The 21,637-nt window shown below is 45.2% G+C and overlaps 1 protein-coding gene across 2 annotated transcripts in view; it reads left to right on the plus strand.

Moving 5' to 3' along the window:
- The window catches only part of spon1b (spondin 1b), a 298,589-nt gene that overhangs the window by 226,368 nt on the left and 50,584 nt on the right, over nt 1-21,637 (plus strand). For both annotated transcript variants that reach the window (XM_060927069.1, XM_060927070.1), the window contains exons 9-10: nt 8,428-8,568; nt 21,408-21,483. In XM_060927069.1, the coding sequence (XP_060783052.1) occupies nt 8,428-8,568; nt 21,408-21,483 (217 nt within the window). The remainder of the gene's footprint in view (nt 1-8,427; nt 8,569-21,407; nt 21,484-21,637) is intronic.

Raw genomic sequence — 21,637 nt, forward strand, 5'->3', positions numbered from 1 at the left:
CACATAGGATAAGCGATATGCTAACAATATTGCATGCTATCAAATCAAATGAATGAAACCCATGAGAAGGGAATAGAACACATGTTTTTATTCCATCAAAAAAGTGTCCTGGATGTCTCATCTCATCTCATTATCTCTAGCCGCTTTATCCTGTTCTACAGGGTCGCAGGCAAGCTGGAGCCTATCCCAGCTGACTACGGGCAAAAGGTGGGGTACACCCTGGACAAGTCGCCAGGTCATCACAGGGCTGACACATAGACAACCATTCACACTCACGGTCAATTTAGAGTCACCAGTTAACCTAACCTGCATGTCTTTGGACTGTGGGGGAAACCGGAGCACCCGGAGGAAACCCACGCGGACAACATGCAAACTCCACACAGAAAGGCCCTTGCCGGCCACGGGGCTCGAACCCGGACCTTCTTGCTGTGAGGCGACATCGCTAACCACTACACCACCGTGCCGCTGTCTTGGATGTATAATATTTAAATAATATTGGCTGGCGTTTTTTCGTAGTATATCAGATATATTCCATTCAGCTAGCATGATCTTGAACTAGTCGAAGACGAGTAGCTCAATGGAATATATCTGATTGTAGCAATTCTGACGGGTGGATGGAGCACAGAAGGACGGCAGGCCAGAACTGAGTTCAACAAAACTCTTTTATTTAGCTTTTCAGCGTTTATAGTTTCCACTCTCCCAGCCACACACGCACGCACACACACAAGGCGTCTGGTTGGGGAGAGAGCTCCCTTCCTCTGCTCTCTCGCTCCTTATATAGGGTGCGGTCACCGGGGAAGACACACAAACACACATTAACTGACATCAGGTGCAGTGATTCTGCCACTTACCTTCCCTGACTCCGCCCTCCGGTCACAAACCGACGCTTGACCACGCCCCCACTGCCACATACCCCCACCTATGAGTCCGGCCTGCACCCGACTCCCCCCCCCCTCCCCTTGACGGGAGAGGAAGTCTGCCTCGACCATCTGCGCCCCTGGCCTGTGGATCACCTTGAAGTTAAAGGGCTGGAGTGCCAGATACCAACGGGTGATCCGCGCATTGGCATCCTTCATGCGGTGGAGCCACTGGAGGGGCGCATGGTCTGAACAAAGGGTGAAAGGGCATCCCAGCACGTAGTAGCAGAGGGCGAGGACTGCCCACTTGATGGCTAGGCACTCTTTCTCGATGGTGCTGTAGCGCCCCTCACGCACCGACAGCTTTCTGCTGATATACAGCACTGGACAATCCTCCCCCTCCACCTCCTGGGACAAAACAGCCCCCAGCCCTCTGTCTGACGCGTCTGTCTGCAACATAAAGGGGAGAGAAAAGTCAGGGGAGTGTAACAGTGGCCCCCCACACAGTGCAGCCTTCACCTCAGAAAAAGCCTGCTGGCATTGCTCCGTCCACTGGACCGGATTTGGTGCCCCCTTTTTAGTGAGATCAGTCAGCGGGCTGGTGACATCCGAATAATTAGGTATAAATCTCCGATAGTAGCCAGCCAGCCCCAGAAACTGTCTCACTCCCTTTTTGGTCTTGGGCCTTGGGCAGGCCGCAATCGCTGCTGTCTTGTTAATTTGGGGACGCACCTGCCCATTGCCCAAGTGGAAGCCCAGATTCCGTACTTCCACCCGCGCAGTCGCACACTTCTTCAGGTTGGCCATGAGACCCACTCGCCTCAGCGACTTAAGGACGGCCGTTAGGTGTTCTAAATGCCGCAGCCAGTCATTACTATAGATTATGATATCATCTAAGTACGTGGCCGCATAGGTAGCGTGGGGGTGGAGGACCCTGTCCATAAGCCGCTGGAACGTAGCGGGCACCCCAAACAGCCCAAAAGGAAGTGTAACAAATTGGTGTAAGCCAAACGGTGTGGAAAAGTCCATTTTTTCTCGGGATAGTGGAGTCAAGGGGATCTGCCAAATCCAGTGTCGAGTAAAAGCGAGCCATGCCTAGTCAGTCCAGCAACTCGTCAATACGAGGCATTGGGTATGCATCGAATTTAGACACCGCATTGACTTTTCTATAGTCTACACAGAACCGGACCGACCCATCGGCCTTGGGAACCAAGACCACCGGGCTGCTCCAGTCACTGTGGGACTCCTCGACGATGCCCATTTCAAGCATGGCCTCAAGTTTTTCCCGAACCACTTTTTTCTTGTGTTCGGGTAGCCTGTAAGGGCGGCTGCACACTACCACCCCCGGGGGTGTCTCGATGTGGTGTTCTATGAGGCCGGTGCGGCCGGGCAGGGGTGAGAACATGTCTCAAAATTCGGTCTGCAACTGGGCAACCTCCGTGAGTTGGGTCAGGGAGAGGTGGTCTCCACAGGGGACCGGAGAGGTACGCGATGTCAATGTTCCCTTTTGAACCTCTGGCCCCAGCTCCGCCTTCTCCGGAACCACTGACACCAACGCCATGGGGACCTCCTCGTTCCAGAGTTTGAGCAGATTGAGGTGGTAAATCTGTAGCACCCCACCCCTGTCTGCTCGCCTCACCTCATAGTCGACGTCCCCGACTCGCCGTGTGACCTCAAAGGGTCCTTGCCACTTGGCAATCAATTTGGAGCTTGATGTGGGCAACAGTACGAGTACTTTATCTCCCGGTGCGAACTCCCTAAGGCACATACCCCTGTCGTACAGGCGGGTTTGCCATTCTTGGGCCTGCCACAAATTCTCCTGAGTTAAGTGTGTGAGTGTGTGGAGTTTTGCACGCAGGCCAATAATGTATTGAATTTCATTTTTGCTCGGGGAAGGTCCCTCCTCCCAATTTTCTCGCAGTACATCTAGGATGCCACGCAGCTTATGCCCATATAATAATTTGAATGGGGAGAACCCCATGGAGGCTTGTGGGACCTCTCGCACTGCAAATAACAGGGGTTCGAGCCATTTATCCCAATTGCATGCATCCTTTTGAACAAATTTTTAAATTATATTCTTGAGTGTGTGATTGAACCGTTCGACTAAACTGTCTGTTTGTGGGTGATAAACGCTGGTGCAGATCGGTTTAATTCCCAATGACCCATACAGTTCACTCAGTGTGCGTGACATTAACGAGGTGCCTTGATCAGTCAAAATATCTTTGGGGATTCTGACTCGGGAGATGACGCGGAAGAGCGCCTCCGCAATACTGCGTGCTGAGATATTGCGAAGAGGCACTGCTTCTGGGTATCGCATTGCATAGTCCACAAGAACTAAAATAAAGTGATACCCTCATGTTGACCGATCTAATGGCCCGACGAGATCCATCCCAATTCTTTCGAATAGGGTCTCAATTAATGGTAGAGGGTGCAAAGGCACTTTTGGAATGGCCTCTGGATTTACTAACTGGCATGCGTGGCATGCCGTACACCACCTACGGACATCACTGCGAATCCCTGGCCAATAGAACCGGGCCATTATTCAGGCTAGTGTCTTATCCTGCCCCAAGTGTCCAGCCATGGGATTAAAGTGAGCCGCCTGGAATACCAATTCCCGGCAGCTCTTTGGAATCAAAAGCTGTGTAATTGGCTCCTTAGTCTGAGTGTCCTGCATCACTCGGTATAATCTATCTCGCATAATGGAGAAATAGGGGAAGGACGGGGTGGCGTTTGGCTGGAGCGTTTGACCATTGATTACTCTCACTTGGTCAAACGCATGCCGCAGAGTCTCGTCCCGCGACTGTTCTAACCGCGACTGTTCCGCGAGGGATTCCCCGAGAGAAGGAGGAGGAGCCTGCGGCTCCTCGCTCTGATGCGGAGATGATGTATATGGCTCTGTGACAGCTGCTCCCGCCAATGCTACACCGGGACCTCCCCCTGCTGAACTACGGCAGGACCCACTCTTCACTAAATGCCTCATTAACTCCCGAAATCCCAGCCAATCAGTCCCCAAAATTATCGAGTGGGTAAGGCGAGGATTAACCGCCGCCTTTACACTAAATTTTTCCCCTCGAAAAAGAATGTGGACCAACACTAAAGGGTAGTTGTGAACATCCCCGTGCACACACAACACCTTCACCAATTGTGCTCCCCCCAATGCCTCGTCTTGCACCAGGTTTTGGTGGACTGAGGTTTGATTACAGCCAGAGTCCACCAACGCCTGATGTGTATCCCCTTGGACACCCACTGGTATGCGATATGCTCCGGCCCGATCGAGGGCGGCTCCTGGCGTGTCGGGGATCCGGACCACTGCGCCCACCTCCATTGCTGAGCATTGCTGCTGGAGGTGCCCCGGCTCCCCGCAGCGCCAGCAAACCGGCCCAGGCTTTCTCTCTGCACCGGTACTCTGGGGCTCACTCATCTGAGGGGGGGAAGAGACAGACACGGAAGCGGGAAACAGGAGGGCACCACGGGTGCGGCGGGCCGGCTGGGGTGGAGCCGGCCCCCGCCTCCACGGTGGGGGAACAGGGCAAGGATGAGACACAGAAGGGGAGGGGGAGAGAGAGAGAGGGGAGAAGAGGAGATCTGCTGTCCTGCCATTGGAACAGCCGCTAAATGGTCCTCCGCCAGCTCGATGGCCTGATCCAGCGACGGCGGGTGATGGCACTGGACCCACTCCGCGGTCCCTTCAGGTAGTCGGATGATGAATTGTTCCAGTACCACCAGATCGACAATTCCCTCGGCGTCGCAGTTGTCAGCCCTCAGCCACCGCCAGCAGGCGTCCCAGAGCTGCTGGCCAAACGCGAACGGCCGGCCGACTTCCTCCAGGCACAGATCGCGGAAGCGCTGTCAATGTTGTTCGGGGGTGCGCCCCACACGCTGGAGGATGGCCCGGCGGAGGTCCACGTAGACCAGCCAGCTGTCGGCGGGGAGCTGTAGCACAGCCAGCTGCGCCTCGCCTGTTAGCAGGGGGAGGAGGCGCGCCGCGCGCTGTTCCACTGGCCAGCCCGAGGCCTCTGCTGCCTGCTCAAAGAGCGTGAGGAAGGCCTTGGGGTCGTCGTGCGGGCCCATCTTTGTTAGGGTGAGGTGGGGAGGGCCCGCGGCGGTGGAGGTGGTGGACCCCGCCGACGCGAGGAGGTGCCGGAACGCCTGACGATCTTCCTGCTGCGCCAGCACCAGGGCCTCGAACCTTTGCTCCTGCTCCTTCCGGAGGGCGATTAGCGCCTGGTGCTGGCTCTGCTGGGCCGTGGCGAGGGCATGAACCAGGTCCACGAAGTGGGAGGACTCCATGGGGCTGTTCTTCTCTGTGCTCCGTTCTCCTGGGTTTCGGCACCACTGTAGCAATTCTGACGGATGGGTGGAGCACAGAAGGACGGCAGGCCAGAACTGAGTTCAACAAAACTCTTTTATTTAGCTTTTCAGCGTTTATAGTTTCCACTCTCCCAGCCACACACACAAGGCGTCTGGTTGGGGAGAGAGCTCCCTTCCTCTGCTCTCTCTCTCTCCTTATATAGGGCGCAGTCACTGGGGAAGACACACAAACACACGTTAACTGACATCAGGTGCAGTGATTCTGCCACTTACCTTCCCTGACTCTGCCCTCCGGTCACAAACCGATGCTTGACCACGCCCCCACTGCCACACTGATATACCATGAAAAAAGCCAGCCAACATTATTATGATACATACATACATACACACTCTCTTTATATCAGCATATCAGCATTCTCGAAGGCCAACGATAGCTTACCTGCAAGTTGGCACCGTTAGCGCGGCATTTGAAGTCAACTTCCAGCTGCTGTAGCGTTCATCAGTAACACAGACTAACGACCAAGAAACTAAGATTTCTGTCTCCAGACTCTTCTTCCATGTTGCACGCTTGCTACAGTATTTTTCACTCAGACTTAAGTATTTGTTTCCCTGTGTAATTTACTTCGTTGCTTTTAAAATCAACATCGACAGCTACACACAACGGAGCGACCTGCCAGCCAAAATTCTCTCAAAATCTTCCGTATTTAACGAAGCAAACCTGGCGGCCATGTTTGTTTACAAACTGTTACAGTTGTTCGCTAGTGCGGAAGTTTTATATCTCCAGTGTGTCTCTTTTCCAGTTTTTTGATGTCCATTGCTATGTTTTTCTCTTGTAAATATGCTTAAAGAATATCTAATGACGTTTTGGTAGCCTTTCGGGTATTCAACACGTCTTCAGTTTTCAGTTTATTTATTTACTGCTTAATTATAGCATAGTTAATCCTAGCAGTAGCACTGGATTAGACTTGTTGTCTCTCTTTCCTGGCCAACAAAGAAATGATTCTGAGCATGTATAGCAGAAAAGTTTTGTCATTGGATATACACGTGTGACATCATGTTGTCTTGACAACGTGCAATATTATAACAATATTGCATGCTCATTCTCCATTGAGGAGAGTGGCGTAATACATGGACGAGAAGCGATATGATAACAATATTGCATGCTATCAATAAACCTGCTAGAAGGGAATAGAACACGTTTTTATTCCATGGAAAAAGTGTCCTGTGTGAATAATAAATATACGTTATTTACCAGCTGGGAGGTCCGTATCATGAAATACTGTGACCGAGGTCTTGAAAGTGAAGACCGAGGTCTTGAAACTGAGCGAGGCCCTCTGGGCCGAGGTCAGTATTCACAGCCGAGGTCACGGTATTTCACCATACAGACCGACCTTAAGCTGGTAAATAATATATTTATTTTTTTCTTTACCAAATTCTAACAGAAAACGAGAGCACCCGAAAGGGAAAACCGAGCCGAGGCGAGACGCCATTTTGAATCCTCATTCACGGCTGTAATGCAAATTGCTTCCTCCTCAGTATACAAGTGCACTTCCATGGCAGGAAAAAAAACTAAATTTTGCTGCCTATGTAGTCCCCTATTTGTACAAAATTGAGTCATTCAGGATTCAGCCATGTTTTTGCTCGGCGTTAGCAACAGTTACAGGTTTTTAGCTTTCTCCTGAAATGTTTTCTTTTATTTCTTCTTCCTCAGGGTAGTAAAACTCGCTTTCGCTGTGAACACTGTCGTTATCGCTATCCGTGCTGTAAAATTAATGCTATTCTCCTGAGAAATGCGAAAATAAATGTTGACAAAAATTGCTACTGTTTGTTGTTGTTGTGAACGAGCGAGTTGCCAGAGGTCCGTAACCGGGGTCCGTATCATAGCATATGAACCCGCTCGCCAGCCAATCAGAGCGCAGGATTTGTTGGAAACCGGACCGCAAAAGAAAAAATTCCTGATATTTCACTCTGATAACGTCACTCCCAATGTTTTCACATTGTCAAAATGGTTAACCAGTTCAAAATATTTTTTTTTTTATAAATTGCATATTTTTTGTGGATGTGTCCATATCAGATAAATAATATTACACGGTGGTGCGAAGACATGAAGTTTATCTTCTCGTGTTGAAAATATTTTCACTCAATCTCTTCACTCACTCATGAATATGTTCAACACTCAAAGACAAACTTCATATCCTCAAGCAACCGTGGAATATCGGTTATGACATAATGACACTCCTGAGTGTACTGTATATCCACATTTGATTAGAAAATTGTCTAAAATCTACAGCAAACAAAAGTAATAAGCTTATGAAATGTGTTTTGACTGAGGAGAACATTCATACATGGAATTATTTTTTAAAAAGGGATTAGTATTCAAACAGCATTCGTTCACTTTTAAATATACAAAGCACAGAATTAATTTAATCAAATAAACAGGTGGTCTGGAAATATTTTCTCTCTTTATTGAGCTTTTCAAGTGGCATGTTAGCAAGCATGAAATCAAACAGTCGTGCCGGCTTGTCTCCATTATGACACATTAATATGGTTATAATGACAAGGTGCAGGTGTATTGTTTCCTTTCAGTTTATTGCTCATGAATATACACGCAGCCGGAATAAAATGGAAGGCGAGAGAGGGAGAAAGAAAGAGAGGACGTGAGTGACATCTGAAGATGAGAACAAGAGGAGAGTGGGTGAGCGAGAGAGAGAGAGAGAGAGAGAGAGAGAAATGCAAGTTAGCTGAATAAATTGAAAGGCAATCATGTTTGTTTGTATTATTTAGACGCTTAAACATTGTTTAAATGTCAGTGCTGTAAACATGCACGCAGTCGGTCATTGTGTGATGTCCCTGACGCTGCCCCCTGCTGGTGAACCCAAAACAGAGACACAAGACACTCATTTCCTTCCTGTTTGAACGCACGCACTGATGGCCTGTACAGAATCAATTCCATTTTTTTTTTAAAAATGACAAAAACTCTTTCTAAAACTTCAGCAAACAAGAACAGTTGGCGTTTGATTTTTAGCCCTCTGTGAAGTCGCTAGTGCGGAACGACTGGCACGAACAGGTGACTCTCGGGGCGGCTCGGAGGAAAGTAGCGCTATAAATCACTCAGAGAGGGAATATTATGCAGAAAGTGAACGATGCAGATGGAAATGAAAGGTGGGAGCCCCTGGCAGATGGCATTCAGCAATGACTCACTCTTTTTCTTCCCCCCCCCCCCCCCCCCCCCGTCTCTCTCTCTCTTGCTCTCTTTTAGTCCCCTAACAAACCGACAGTCCCTCAGGAACGGATTCGGCCCCTCACCAGCCTCGATCATCCCCAGAGCCCTTTCTACGACCCTTCAGGAGGCCCGATAACACCCCTGGCCCGACTGCTGGTGGAAAGGATCGCCAGGAAGGTGCTTCCTTTAGTGTCTCATCATAAATGTCATAAATGACTACTAATGTGTTCAAAACATCTCTTTTATTACATAACAGCTTGTCTTTTAGCTAGCATGCTAAGTAGAAATGGTGTCAATCTGATACCCAGGATCAGTATGACACAAGTATGAGTGAAAATAATGGTGGATCGGATAGCCAAGATCCCGTACCAGTAGACTGGAATTGAATTTGAGGGGAAAAATGGAACTGGAACTGTTTACATCCAGTATAACGATGCTTGATTGAATTTTAATTGAAATTTTATCACGTGAGAGAGTGCTGTTGGAGCTGGGAAGAGAGGGAGTGCTGAATTCAGTCATATCGGAGATTTGGGATGAGTTTTTGGCTGGAGTGCTTTCAGCTACACTGCTGTTGAATGTCCCTGAGGTGGCGAATGAAGCATGTGTTTGAAATTTCCCTTGAATTTGAACCTAACAGATCAGACTGTAAAGTGCTGCTGATTATTCTCACAGGATTGTCAGGGCAAAATACAGCACCTCAGAAACATTATGGTTACCTCGCCCGTGACGGAGTAAGCGGGGTGAGGTAGTGTAATCAGTGCGGTTTGTTTGTTTGTTTGTTTGTTTGTTTGTTTGATTACCTGATTACATTTTGGGGGTAATCGGGCCAAGGTCACCGGAAAGGTCAACCTTTTGGTCAGAATAACATTTTCCAATCCAACTCAAAAACGGTTTCCGATAGACACGTTTACTATTATGAGCATATAAGAACTCCCATATGGCCTTTCATTTGGCACCATGATCTCTGACCTTGAGTGACCTTGAAAGGTCAAACTCAAGGTCACGGATTTTCAGAAGGCTGTAACTTGAAAATGGTTGACGGTAGACATATTTACCATCGTCAACTTATGGGAAGTGCCATATGGGCTTTCATTTGGCACCATGACCTTTTGACCTTGAATGACTTTGAAATGTCAAACTCAAGCTCATGGATTTTCATAGGACTATAACCTGACAGCTGATGATTGAGAAATATTACCGTTATCAACATCTAGGTATAAAATACATGCTGCCGGGAGAGGTTTGTTTTGCCTGGCAACACTTGTTTAGAGCAATGCTTCTCAACCACTGGCCCTGTAAAGCGCCATCTAGTGGGCCGCGGATTTTTTTTTCCAAGTTTGAAGCCAAATACTAAATAGTTCAGGATGTTGTAGTGTCCCAAATCCGGTAGCTGGTTTGACGTACACCTTTCAAGTGGAATACCGTATTTTCTGGACTATAGAGCGCACCTGTATATAAGCCGCATCCGCTCTATTTTTTAAAAAAAATTTAAAAAAAGATATACAAGCCGCACCGGGCTATAAGCCGCAGATATATATGTTGAAAAATTAGATATTTACTGCATGTACAGAACGATTTTGTACTGTAAATGTACATGTATGTACCTGAACAGATTCTTTCCGAACAGTGCCTTTTAACACGGCAGCAACTTTGCTGATTAAAACGGAACAGAACCAAGAGAAAATAACCGGTATTTATTTACCTTCATTTCTCCTGTGTTTGAAACCACAAGTCACTTTAATCATCTTCGCTGGATTTGAAAATAATTACCAGTTAGTAATTTGTCGTGCGTGTTCTATCTGCTAAAGATCTGCTAATTCTTCTTTGCATTGATTTTTCGTCTATCTTATTTTTGATTCTACTTCCGGTTAGAGCGCCCCTAGCGGTGGAAGAAAAATCCACAGAATAGCCGCACCTTTGTATAAGCCGCATGGTTCAAAACCTAGGAAAAAAGTAGCGGCTTATAGTCCAGAAAATACAGTAAATACATTTGTGGGTAAATTAAGAACAAGTCTTTATTATTGTCACATTCCTCCTTTGCATTTAACCCCCCTAACAGAGTGTGCACATTTGTGGGTAAATTATATGGATCTGTGATGCCTGCTGGAAAAGAAGAGCAGGGAGGATTGGGAATCGAACAGCTGTGGTTTGTTTACACCCGATACTAAAACTTCTAGCATCCTAGCAACCATCATGCATACAAAGCCCAGAAAATCCTCCTTACCCGGACAAAAATGATACAGGATTTATCTTGTAGTGTCTTGATCCCCACATCTTTAACCCAGCCACAGATAAAAAGTTGTACTCCTCCATGCTCTTCCAGGTTTTCATCTGTCTGTCCGTGTAGAACAATGTCTGCAGCACCGGGTAGTTTGAGATGTCTGGGAACTCAATGGATGGATAATTTTCCAACTCATAATGAATGAATGAATGAATGAATGAATTTAAACAGGATAAGTTGATCAGCAGAGCTGGTGGAGTCATGCATGTACAGATACAAATAATTACAAATACAAAAGACTAAAGATATACACAGTCTTAAAAAAAACTTGAATCTATTGATTATCTGTTAATTATCTTCGCATTAAGTTAATTAATAGTATGCATAACTATTGTCTTTGTATTTAGTTACGGCTACAATAGGATAAAAATTTATTCTACAAATGTCAAATTTAGCCAGTAAATGTTTCTTTCATAGGAAAAATCCTTCTTTGTTAATGTGCCAGGATCTAATCCCATTGAGTGGTTTCTATATCCACTTCTTGGTTTTCATAACTTGTTTGTTTGCTGAACACAAACATGGCAATAAGTTCTTGTGTTAATTGACCAGACCCCACTTTTGGATCATTAATCTCTTTTGACTGAGAATGTCCTACATGGATGGTTTTATATTTGCTTCTGGCACATCCATACAGTTTTAAATACAATAACTACAATTAAAAACAGTTTGTTTTTATTGCATTTATTTAATTCCTGGGCTCAGATCTGTAACAGGGAGTGATGTTACATCCCATTTATACACTTTACAACAGGTTATTAGATTCTAATAGAATAGATGAGCCAAAATAATTTGGGGATCTTTTTTAATGGGCCCTGATTTGTTACAAGTATGAATCGGTGGGCCTTAAAGCAGAAAATGTTGAGAATCCCAATTTTAGAGTATTGTCTTCTTATTTGACACATTTATTTTGTCATTTTTAACAACAACAACAAAAATCCTACTCACTGTCGCTTTAAGGCTAGTTCTTTTTTGTTGAACATCCAGTGGATATGAAAAGTGTACACACCCTGTTAAAATGATCGATTTTTCTGATGTAAAAAAAAATGAGACCATGATAAATAATTTCAAAACTTTTCCCACCTTTAATGTGACCTACAGTATAACCTGGACAATTCAATTGAAAAACAAACAAATCTGTTCGGGAGAAAAAAAATAATGTACAATAAGCTGGTTGCATAAGTGTGCACACCCTTAAACTAATACTTTGTTGAAGCACCTTTTGATTTAATTACAGCATTCAGTCTTTTTGGGTTCACACCCGCCATCAATTAAAATGACTCTGATTAACCCCAAATAAAGTTCAGACATTTACTCAGTTGCATCCTCCAGCAAAAGCCAGGGTTTGCAGAGAGCTTACAAAGCATCAAAGGGATCTCAGTGTTGAAAGGTATCAGTCAGGAGAAGGGGACAAAAACATTTCCATGGCATTAGATATACCATGGAGCACAGTGAAGACAGGCATCAAGAAATGGAGAAAATATGTGACAACAGTGACATTACCGAGAACTGGATGGCCCTCCAAAATTGATGAAAAGACAAGACAAAAACTGGTCAGGGAGGCTGCCAAGAGGCCTACAGCAGCACTGAAGGAGCTGCAGGAATTTCTGGCAAGTACTGGTTGTGTACTACATGTGACAACAATCTCCCGTATTCTCCATATGTCTGGACTATGAGGTAGGGTCAAAGAAAAACATCCAGGTCTGGCTAAATTTAGAAAAAAAATATATAAATACATCAACTCTCCCAAAAGCATGCAGGGAAAATGTGTTAAGGTTAAACTTTTTGGCCACAATTCCAAAAGGTACTGTAACAGTTCCTGATGTGGGTGGAGCACAGAAGCATGGCAGGTGAGAGTTGATATTTGTACAATATCTTTTATTTTGGGCTTTTCAGCTTGCTTGCTTCCTTCCTTTCATTCATTCATTCATTCATTCATTCATTCATCACTCACACACATGCATTGTGGTTGGGGAGAGAGCTCCCTTTCTCTGCTCTCTCTCTCTCTCTCCTTTTATGCTTCGTCCCTGTAACAAACAAACAGACACACACACACATTAATTGACAGCAGGTGGAATAACTTAGCCACTTACCTTCCCCGACCCCGCCCTCCATTCACAGACTGCTGCTTAGCCACGCCCCTGCTGCCACATACCCCCACTGCCCGACTCAGGCCGGGGAGCCGTCCGGCCTGAAGCTGACACCCCACCCCCCACCCTCACCCCCCGACGGGACAGGAAGTCCGCCACCACCATCTGCGCCCCCGGCCTGTGGATCACCTCAAACTTAAATGGCTGGAGAGCAAGATACCAATGGGTGATCCGCGCATTGGCATCCTTCATGCGGCGGAACCACTGGAGGGGCACGTGGTCCGAACAGAGAGTGAAAGGGCGCCCCAGCAGGTAGTATTGGAGGGCGAGGACCGCCCACTTGATGGCGAGACACTCCTTCTCGATTGTGCTGTACTTGCTTTCATGCATCGAGAGTTTCCGGCTGATGTACAACACGGGGCGCTCCTCGCCCTCTACCTCCTGGGACAAAACGGCCCCCAGCCCTCTGTCCGATGCATCAGTCTGCAAAATAAAGGGAAGAGAGAAGTCAGGGGAGTGTAAGAGTGGCCCCCCACACAGTGCAGCTTTTACCTCAGAGAAGGCCTGTTGGCACTGCTCCATCCACTGGACTGGATCTGGAGCCCCCTTTTTAGTGAGATCGGTTAGCAGGCTGGTGACGTCTGAATAATCAGGTAGAAACCTATGATAATAGCCAGCCAGCCCCAAGAACATCACCTCCCTTTTGGTCTTGGGCCTCGGGCAGGCTGCAATTGCTGCGGTCTTGTTAATTTGGGGACACACCTGCCCATGACCCAAGTGGAACCCCAGATACCGTACTTCCACCCGCCCAATTGCACACTTTTTCGGGTTAGCTGTGAGGCCCGCTCGCCTCAGCGACTTTAGAACAGCCCTCAGGTGTTCCAAGTGCCGCGGCCAATCATTACTATAGATCATGATGTCACCTAGATAGGCAGCCGTGTAGGCAGCGTGAGGGCGGAGGACCCCATCCATAAGCCGCTGGAATGTAGCGGGTGCCCCAAACAACCCAAAAGGGAGCGTGACAAATTGGTGTAATCCAAACAGTGTGGAAAAGGCCATTTTCTCTCGGGATAGAGGAGTCAAGGGGATCTGCCAATATCCCTTTGTTAGATCCAGTGTCGAATAAAAGCGAGCAGCGCCTAACCGATAAAGCAACTCATCAATGCGAGGCATTGGGTATGCGTCAAATTTAGACACCGCATTGACCTTTCTATAGTCCACACAGAACTGGACCGATCCATCGGTCTTGGGAACCAGGACCACTGGGCTGCTCCAGTCACTGTGGGACTCCTCGACTATGCCCATTTCGAGCATGGCCTTGAGTTCGTCCCGAACCACCTTTTTCTTGTGTTTGGGCAAGCGGTAAGGGCAGCTACGCACTACCACCCCTGGGGACGTTTCAATGTGGTGTTCTATGAGGTGGGTACAACCAGGAAGGGGCGAGAACACGTCGGAAAATTCCTTCTGCAACTTGGCTACCTCCGTGAGTTGGGCCGGTGAGAGGTGGTCTCCACAAGGGACCGGAGTGGTCCGAGATGTTATCCTTTTTACCTCTGGCCCCAGCTCCGCCTTCTCTGGGACTACCGACACTAACGCCACGGGGACCCCCTCATTCCAGTGTTTTAAAAGGTTGAGGTGGTAGATTTGCGGTGCCCCACCCCTATCTGTTCGCTTCACCTCATAGTCGACGTCCGTGACTCGCCATGTGACCTCAAAGGGCCCTTGCCACTTGGCGACTAATTTAGAACTCGACGTGGGCAATAATACGAGCACTTTGTGTCCCGGGGTGAACTCTCTAAGGTGCGTGCCCCTGTCATACAGCCGGCTTTGACGTTCTTGTGCCTGCCGTAAATTCTCCTGGGTTAGGTGCGTGAGGGTGTGGAGTTTTGCGCGCAGGTCAAGAATGTACTGGATTTCATTTTTACTCGGTGAAGGTCCCTCCTCCCAATTTTCCCGTAGCACTTCCAGAATGCCATGCGGCTTACGCCCATATAATAATTCGAAGGGAGTAAACCCCGTGGAGGCTTGCGGGACTGTAACAAACAAACAGAGACACACACACACACACACATTAATTGACAGCAGGTGGAATGACTTAGCCACTTACCTTCCCCAACCCTGCCCTCCATTCACAGACTGCTGCTTGGCCATGCCCCTGCTGCCACAGGTACGTTTGGTGCAAAAGCAACACTGTGCAACACCAAAAGAATACCATACCCACGGTGAAGCATGGTGATGGCAGCATCATGGTTTGGGGTTGTTTTTCTTCAGCTGGAACAGGGGCTTTAGTCAAGGTGGAGGGAATTATAAACAGTTCTAAATACCAGTCAATTTTGGCCCAAAACCTTCAGGTGTCTGCTAGAAAGCTGAAGATGAAGAGGAATTTCATCTTTCAGCACGACAATGACCCCAAGCATACATCAAAATCAACAAAAGAATGGCTTCACCAGAAGAAAATTAAAGTTTTGGAATGGCCTAGCCAGAGCCCAGACCTAAATCCAATTGAAAATCTGTGGGATGACCTGAAGAGAGCTGTGCCCTCGCAATCTGCCAGATTTGGAGTGCTTTTGCAAGGAAGAGCGGGCAAATATTGCCAAGTTTAGATGTGGCAGGCTGATAAACTCCGACTCAAAAAGATTGAACGCTGTAATTAAATCAAAAGGTGCTTTAACAAAGAATTAGTTTTAAGGGTGTGCACACTTATGCAACCAGCTTATTGTATGTGATTTTTATTTATTTATTTTTTATGCTTTTCCCCAAAACAGATTTGTTTGTTTTTCAATTGAATTGTACAGGTTATAGGTCACATTTAAAGGTGGGAAAAGTTTTTAAATTATTTATCGTAGTCTCATTTTTTTTTATATCAGAAAAACCGATCATTTTAATGGGGTGTGTACACTTTTTATATCCACTGTATGAGAGGGTTAGCAGGTAAGGCTATGGCTGGGTGTTTTACAGGACCAGTTATCCAGACAGATCTGGTTTTGGATGATTATTAATTCATTTTCATGAAAATTGGTGAGCTGGAGCCAGTGTTGGGCACGTTACTTTCAAAAAGTAATTAGTTATAGTTACTAGTTACTTTTCCCAAAAAGTAACGGAGTTAGTAACGGAGTTACTTTGTCATAAAAGTAACTAATTACCAGGGAAAGTAATTATTCCGTTACATTTTGTGTCCCCCCCCCCCAAAAAAAAAAAAATTCAATTAGTGTAATCATAATAAAAGTGAATGTTAAATGTGTTTAATGACCAAAATGGACAATTAACAGAACCAGTTAGTAATGTTATCTACACTATATTAATATTTTTGTGGGACAATGTGAGATAAGACATCTATCAAATGTAATATATTTTTGTAGTTATTAAAATTGTTACTAATTACTGGCCACTGACGAGGACAAACGCTTTGTTCCTCGACATAATGTGCATTGCACGTAGACATTTTTGCCTTTTATTTCAAGTAATGAAAAGTAATGGCTGTATTTCCAATGTGAAAGCGCAGTGCTGGGCTGACCGCTCGCCATCGCTGGGTCTTCCGATTGAAAGAGTGCGCAGTAGTGTAGTAGGCGTGGCCTACCTACGTATGTTGTCCAAATCTACTCTGATTGGCTGACTATGCCGTTGTCTCGCATCTCCCCGCCCCACACTAAAGCAGAGTAAAGAAAGGCTGAGCGAGCAGCGTGCCAGATGAGAACAGCTTTAATAAAGTAACGCAGAGCATTTTATTGTAAGTAACGGGAACGGCGTTATAACGATGTAAAAAGTAATTAGTTAGATTACTCGTTACTAAAAAAAGTAACGCTGTTAGTAACGCCGTTTATTTCTAACGCCGTTATTCCCATCACTGGCTGGAGCCAATCCACACTAACACTGAGTGAGAGACGGGGTTCAGGTCATCAGTATATCACAGGGCTAAAAGAGAAAACCAGACAGGGATACACACCTCTGAGCAAATTAGAGTTGCCAGCTGACTGAATCTGCATGGCTTTGGACTGTAGGAGGAAACCCACATAGGCATGAGGAGAACATGCAAACTGCAAGGTTCAAACCCAGAACCTGCTTGCTATGAGATGACAGTGAGAACCAATGCACCACCTTCTGATTGATTAGACAGCTTTAATTTGAAAGTTTTGAGTTAATCTGCTAAAGTCAAATGATTTATTTATTAAAATGACGAAATATCCATAATGCTAATTTAGTTGGTCATCAATGGCAATATTAATCGAATATACCATGCACTGAGAGGCTCCGGTTAGATTATGGATTCTCTAAGGTGACTGGCACAGGACTGTTTTGTGAAGGGCGCAGCTAAAGAAAATAATCCTACGCTAGTCACCTCAAAGAATCCATAATTACCGGGGCCTCTCAGTGCATGGTATACAGTGGTGCTTGAAAGTTTGTGAACCCTTTAGAATTTTCTATATTTCTGCATAAATATGACCTAAAACAACACCAGATTTTCACACAAGTCCTAAAAGTAGATAAAGAGAACCCAGTTAAACAAATGAGACTAAAATATTATACTTGGTCATTTATTTACTGAAGAAAATGATCCAATATTACATATCTGTGAGTGGCAAAAGTATGTGAACCTCTAGGATTAGCAGTTAATTTGAAGGTGAAATTAGAGTCAGGTGTTTTCAATCAATGGGATGACAATCAGGTGTGAGTGGGCACCCTGTTTTATTTAAAGAACAGGGATCTATCAAAGTCTGATCTTCACAACACGTTTGTGGAAATGTATCATGGCATGAACAAAGGAGATTTCTGAGGACCTCAGAAAAAGCGTTGTTGATGCTCATCAGGCTGGAAAAGGTTACAAAACCATCTCTAAAGAGTTTGGACTCCACCAATCCACAGTCAGACAGATTGTGTACAAATGGAGGAAATTCAAGACCATTGTTACCCTCCCTAGGAGTGGTCGACCAACAAAGATAACTCCAAGAGCAAGGCATGTAATAGTCGGCGAGGTCACAAAGGGCCACAGGGTAACTTCTGAGCAACTGAAGGCCTCTCTCACATTGGCTAATGTTAATATTCATGAGTCTAGCATCAGGAGAACACTGAACAACTATGGTGTGCATGGCAGGGTTGCAAGGAGAAAGCTACCGCTCTCCAAAAAGAACATTGCTGCTCATCTGCAGTTTGCTAAAGATAACGTGGACAAGCCAAAAGGCTATTGGAAAAAAAAAAAATTTGGACGGATGAGACCAAAATAGAACTTTTTGGTTTAAATGAGAAGCGTTATGTTTGGAGAAAGGAAAACACTGCATTCCAGCATAAGAACCTTATCCCATCTGTGAAATATGGTGGTGGTAGTATCATGGTTTGGGCCTGTTTTGCTGCATCTGGGCCAGGACAGCTTGCCATCATTGATGGAACAATGAATTGTGAATTATACCAGAGAATTCTAAAGGAAAATGTCAGGACATCTGTCCATGAATTGAATCTCAAGAGAAGGTGGGTCATGCAGCAAGACAATGACCCTAAGCACACAAGTCGTTCTACCAAAGAATGGTTAAAGAAGAATAAAGTTAATGTTTTGGAATGGCCAAGTCAAAGTCCTGACCTTAATCCAATTGAAATGTTGTGGAAGGACCTGAAGCAAGCAGTTCATGTGAGGAAACCCACCAACATCCTAGAGTTGAAGCTGTTCTGTACGGAGGAATGGGCTAAAATTCCTCCAAGCCGGTGTGCAGGACTGATCAACAGTTACAGGAAACGTTTAGTTGCAGTTATTGCTGCACAAGGGGGTCACACCAGATACTGAAAGCAAAGGTTCACATACTTTTGCCACTCACAGATATGTAATATTGGATCATTTTCCTCAGTAAATAAATGACCAAGTATAATATTTTAGTCTCATTTGTTTAACTGGGTTCTCTTTATCTACTTTTAGGACTTGTGTGAAAATCTGATGATGTTTTAGGTCATATTTATGCAGAAATATAGAAAATTCTAAAGGGTTCACAAACTTTCAAGCACCACTGTATTTGATTTTTATTCTACCCATATTCACTGGATATGAGCAATCATATGCTCTGATTGGCTACTCTCCTACTAGGATATCAGCTCATATGCCATGAGTAGAGAAAAACAAAATGGCGGAGCGTGTTGCTGAACCAACCGAGGACAAAATAAAAACTCTACTCGAAAACAAAACCCCCCAAAAATACAAAAAAGCAACAAAATATGGAATGAAAGTATTTGATGGTAAGACCATCTCTTTTTTATTTTTCAAGAATTATCGCATTTTTCACAAATTGCTCCTGTAATTTCACCGGTTTGTTTACATTCTAAGCAGAAATTATTTTGTCGGAAGTTTGTATAAAATTTTTATTTATCAAATTTGCAAAAATTAAAATGTAAAAATGCCTCACTTTCCCAAAATCCAGTGAATGTGGATAGAATAAAACAGTTATTCTACTCAATCTCGCCGTACATGGCTTATAGCCAACTCAGTACTACCCACCTCATCAGCTATCAGCTCATGTGCGACTCGATTTCATGGAACAACTGTTAATTATCCCTCATCAAAAAATTCCAAACTAAAAGTGTTAAGATTGAATCTCGGCAGAAACTCACTGGAGTTTGCAGCCGTGTTTGTTGTTTACATCGGTGCGACCTTTGACCTGTGCACGTGCAATGTACCATGCTATCGCCTGCCTTGCTAGGCATGATCATGATACATAGATCTACACACAGAAACGCTCATGGAACCACAGCTGTGACTCGAGTCGGCCGTACAGCTTGAAATTGTGACGCCAGTTCATGGTATATCCAGGATATACCATGACTGACTCACACCAGATCCATTTTTTTAATTTTTGACATCACAAGATACATTGCTTAGTCTATGGTGGAGCTATTTTATGTTGCGTGAGCCATCCTTGGCCAATCCCTGCATGGGATTTTTTTTGATGAGGGATATAATTAATAGTTATTCCATGAAATCGAGTCGTACATGAGCTGATAGCCAAAGAGACCCGTAGCACCGAGTTGTCTATAAGCCATGTATGACAAGATTGAGTGGAATAACTGTTTTTTTCTATCCACATTCACTGGATTTTGAGAAACGGAGCATTTTTATTTTTATTTTTTGCAAATTCGATCAATAAAACTTTATACAAAATGTCAGACAAAATCATTTCTACTTAGATTGTAAACAAGCCATGAAGTGACAGTAGCAATTTGTGAAAAATGCGATAATAATAATTTTTGAAAAATAAAAAGATACGTTCTGACCATCATATACTTTTATTGCATATTTTGTTGCTTTTTTGTAATTTTTGGTCTATTTTCTTCTTCTTCTTCAGAGTTTTTTTGGTGGTTGGCAAACCAACTTAAAGGTGCATTACCGCCACCGACTGGGCTGGAGTGTGGAACAGGCGATGTTGGGGGACGGGAACTATATTCTTTTAGTTATTTCTGTTTCTTTTTTCAGGTTTTGTTTTCGAGTAGAGTTTTTATTTCGTCCTTGGTTGGTTCAGCAACATGCACCGCCATTTTGTTTTTCTCTACTCACAGTATATGAGCTGATAGCCTAGTAGTAGAGTAGCCAATCAGTGCATGATTGCTCATATCCAGTGAATGTGGATAGAATAATTACTTTTGTACATTCATGTATTAATAGAATTGTTGCATCTATACTAATAATTCTAGATTGTATTAAATAATAAATATATTGAATATTTTATAATAAGGGCGGCACGGTGGTGTAGTGGTGTCGCCTCACAGCAAGAAGGTCCGGGTTCGAGCCCCGTGGCCGGCGAGGGCCTTTCTGTGCGGAGTTTGCATGTTGTCCCCGTGTCCGCGTGGGTTTCCTCCAGGTGCTCCGGTTTCCCCCACAGTCCAAAGACATGCAGGTTAGGTTAACTGGTGACTCTAAATTGACCGTAGGTGTGAATGTGAGTGTGAATGGTTGTCTGTGTCTATGTGTCAGCCCTGTGATGACCTGGCGACTTGTCCAGGGTGTACCCCGCCTTTCGCCTGTAGTCAGCTGGGATAGGCTCCAGCTTGCCTGCGACCCTGTAGAACAGGATAGAGATAATGAGATGAGATGAGAGTTTATAATAAAATTTCAGGGCACATCCGGTGCTCAGTAGTGAACAGAACATAAAGGGTTAAGTGCAGGTAAATTTTGTCTTCTGTCTTTAGTCGGCTTTGTGGGTGTTTTTTTTTCCCATATTTTCCCGATGGTATCATTTTGCGATTGCTAAAGCGATGATTAATTTGTTGTGCACATTAGTGTGAGCAGCTGGACCCTGTTACATGCTAATGTAGTCAGCTGGACCTGCCGAGTCACGCACAGTTCATTTGTTCTCGAAAGTTCACCCATGGTGCATAACATCAACATCTGAAAATCATACGGGTTTTACTCACAAATTCCACAGTACAAAAGAGGCATTTGGGCCATTCTGGGTTCGGTTACTCTTCTCTTCTCAGCTACACTTTTTCAGATCTGGCGTTCAGCAGCATCTCTCAGAATACAGATGTTTTGTGTCTGCCTCACCTCTGGGACAAGTGCTGGCGCTTGGGGAGGTGTAGGAATGAAGCTGAGGCTTTTTAGCTCACAGACAGATAGATCTGCTTTTGTTTACCACAGATTGCGATCTAACGATGATGTTGTGTGTTCCTCAAATCCTCAGGGAGAGCAGTGCAACACGGTTCCTGACACGGTGGACGATATTGTGGCCGACATAGCCCAGGAGGAGACTGAAGAGGGTGCGTAGAGCCTCGCTTCCTTATCTCCATTCCGATAGTTCCCGGACAGTTTAATTAACAAGACAGCTAGGAGGATTCCTTGTGTAAACCTCCGGAGGTGTCTCTCGCAGCGATAAGCCCATGCAACCGGCCGTGATTTACGATCAGGAACCAC

The sequence above is a fragment of the Neoarius graeffei genome, chromosome 8 (genome assembly GCF_027579695.1).
Source record: "Neoarius graeffei isolate fNeoGra1 chromosome 8, fNeoGra1.pri, whole genome shotgun sequence".
Taxonomy (NCBI): Eukaryota; Metazoa; Chordata; class Actinopteri; order Siluriformes; family Ariidae; genus Neoarius; species Neoarius graeffei.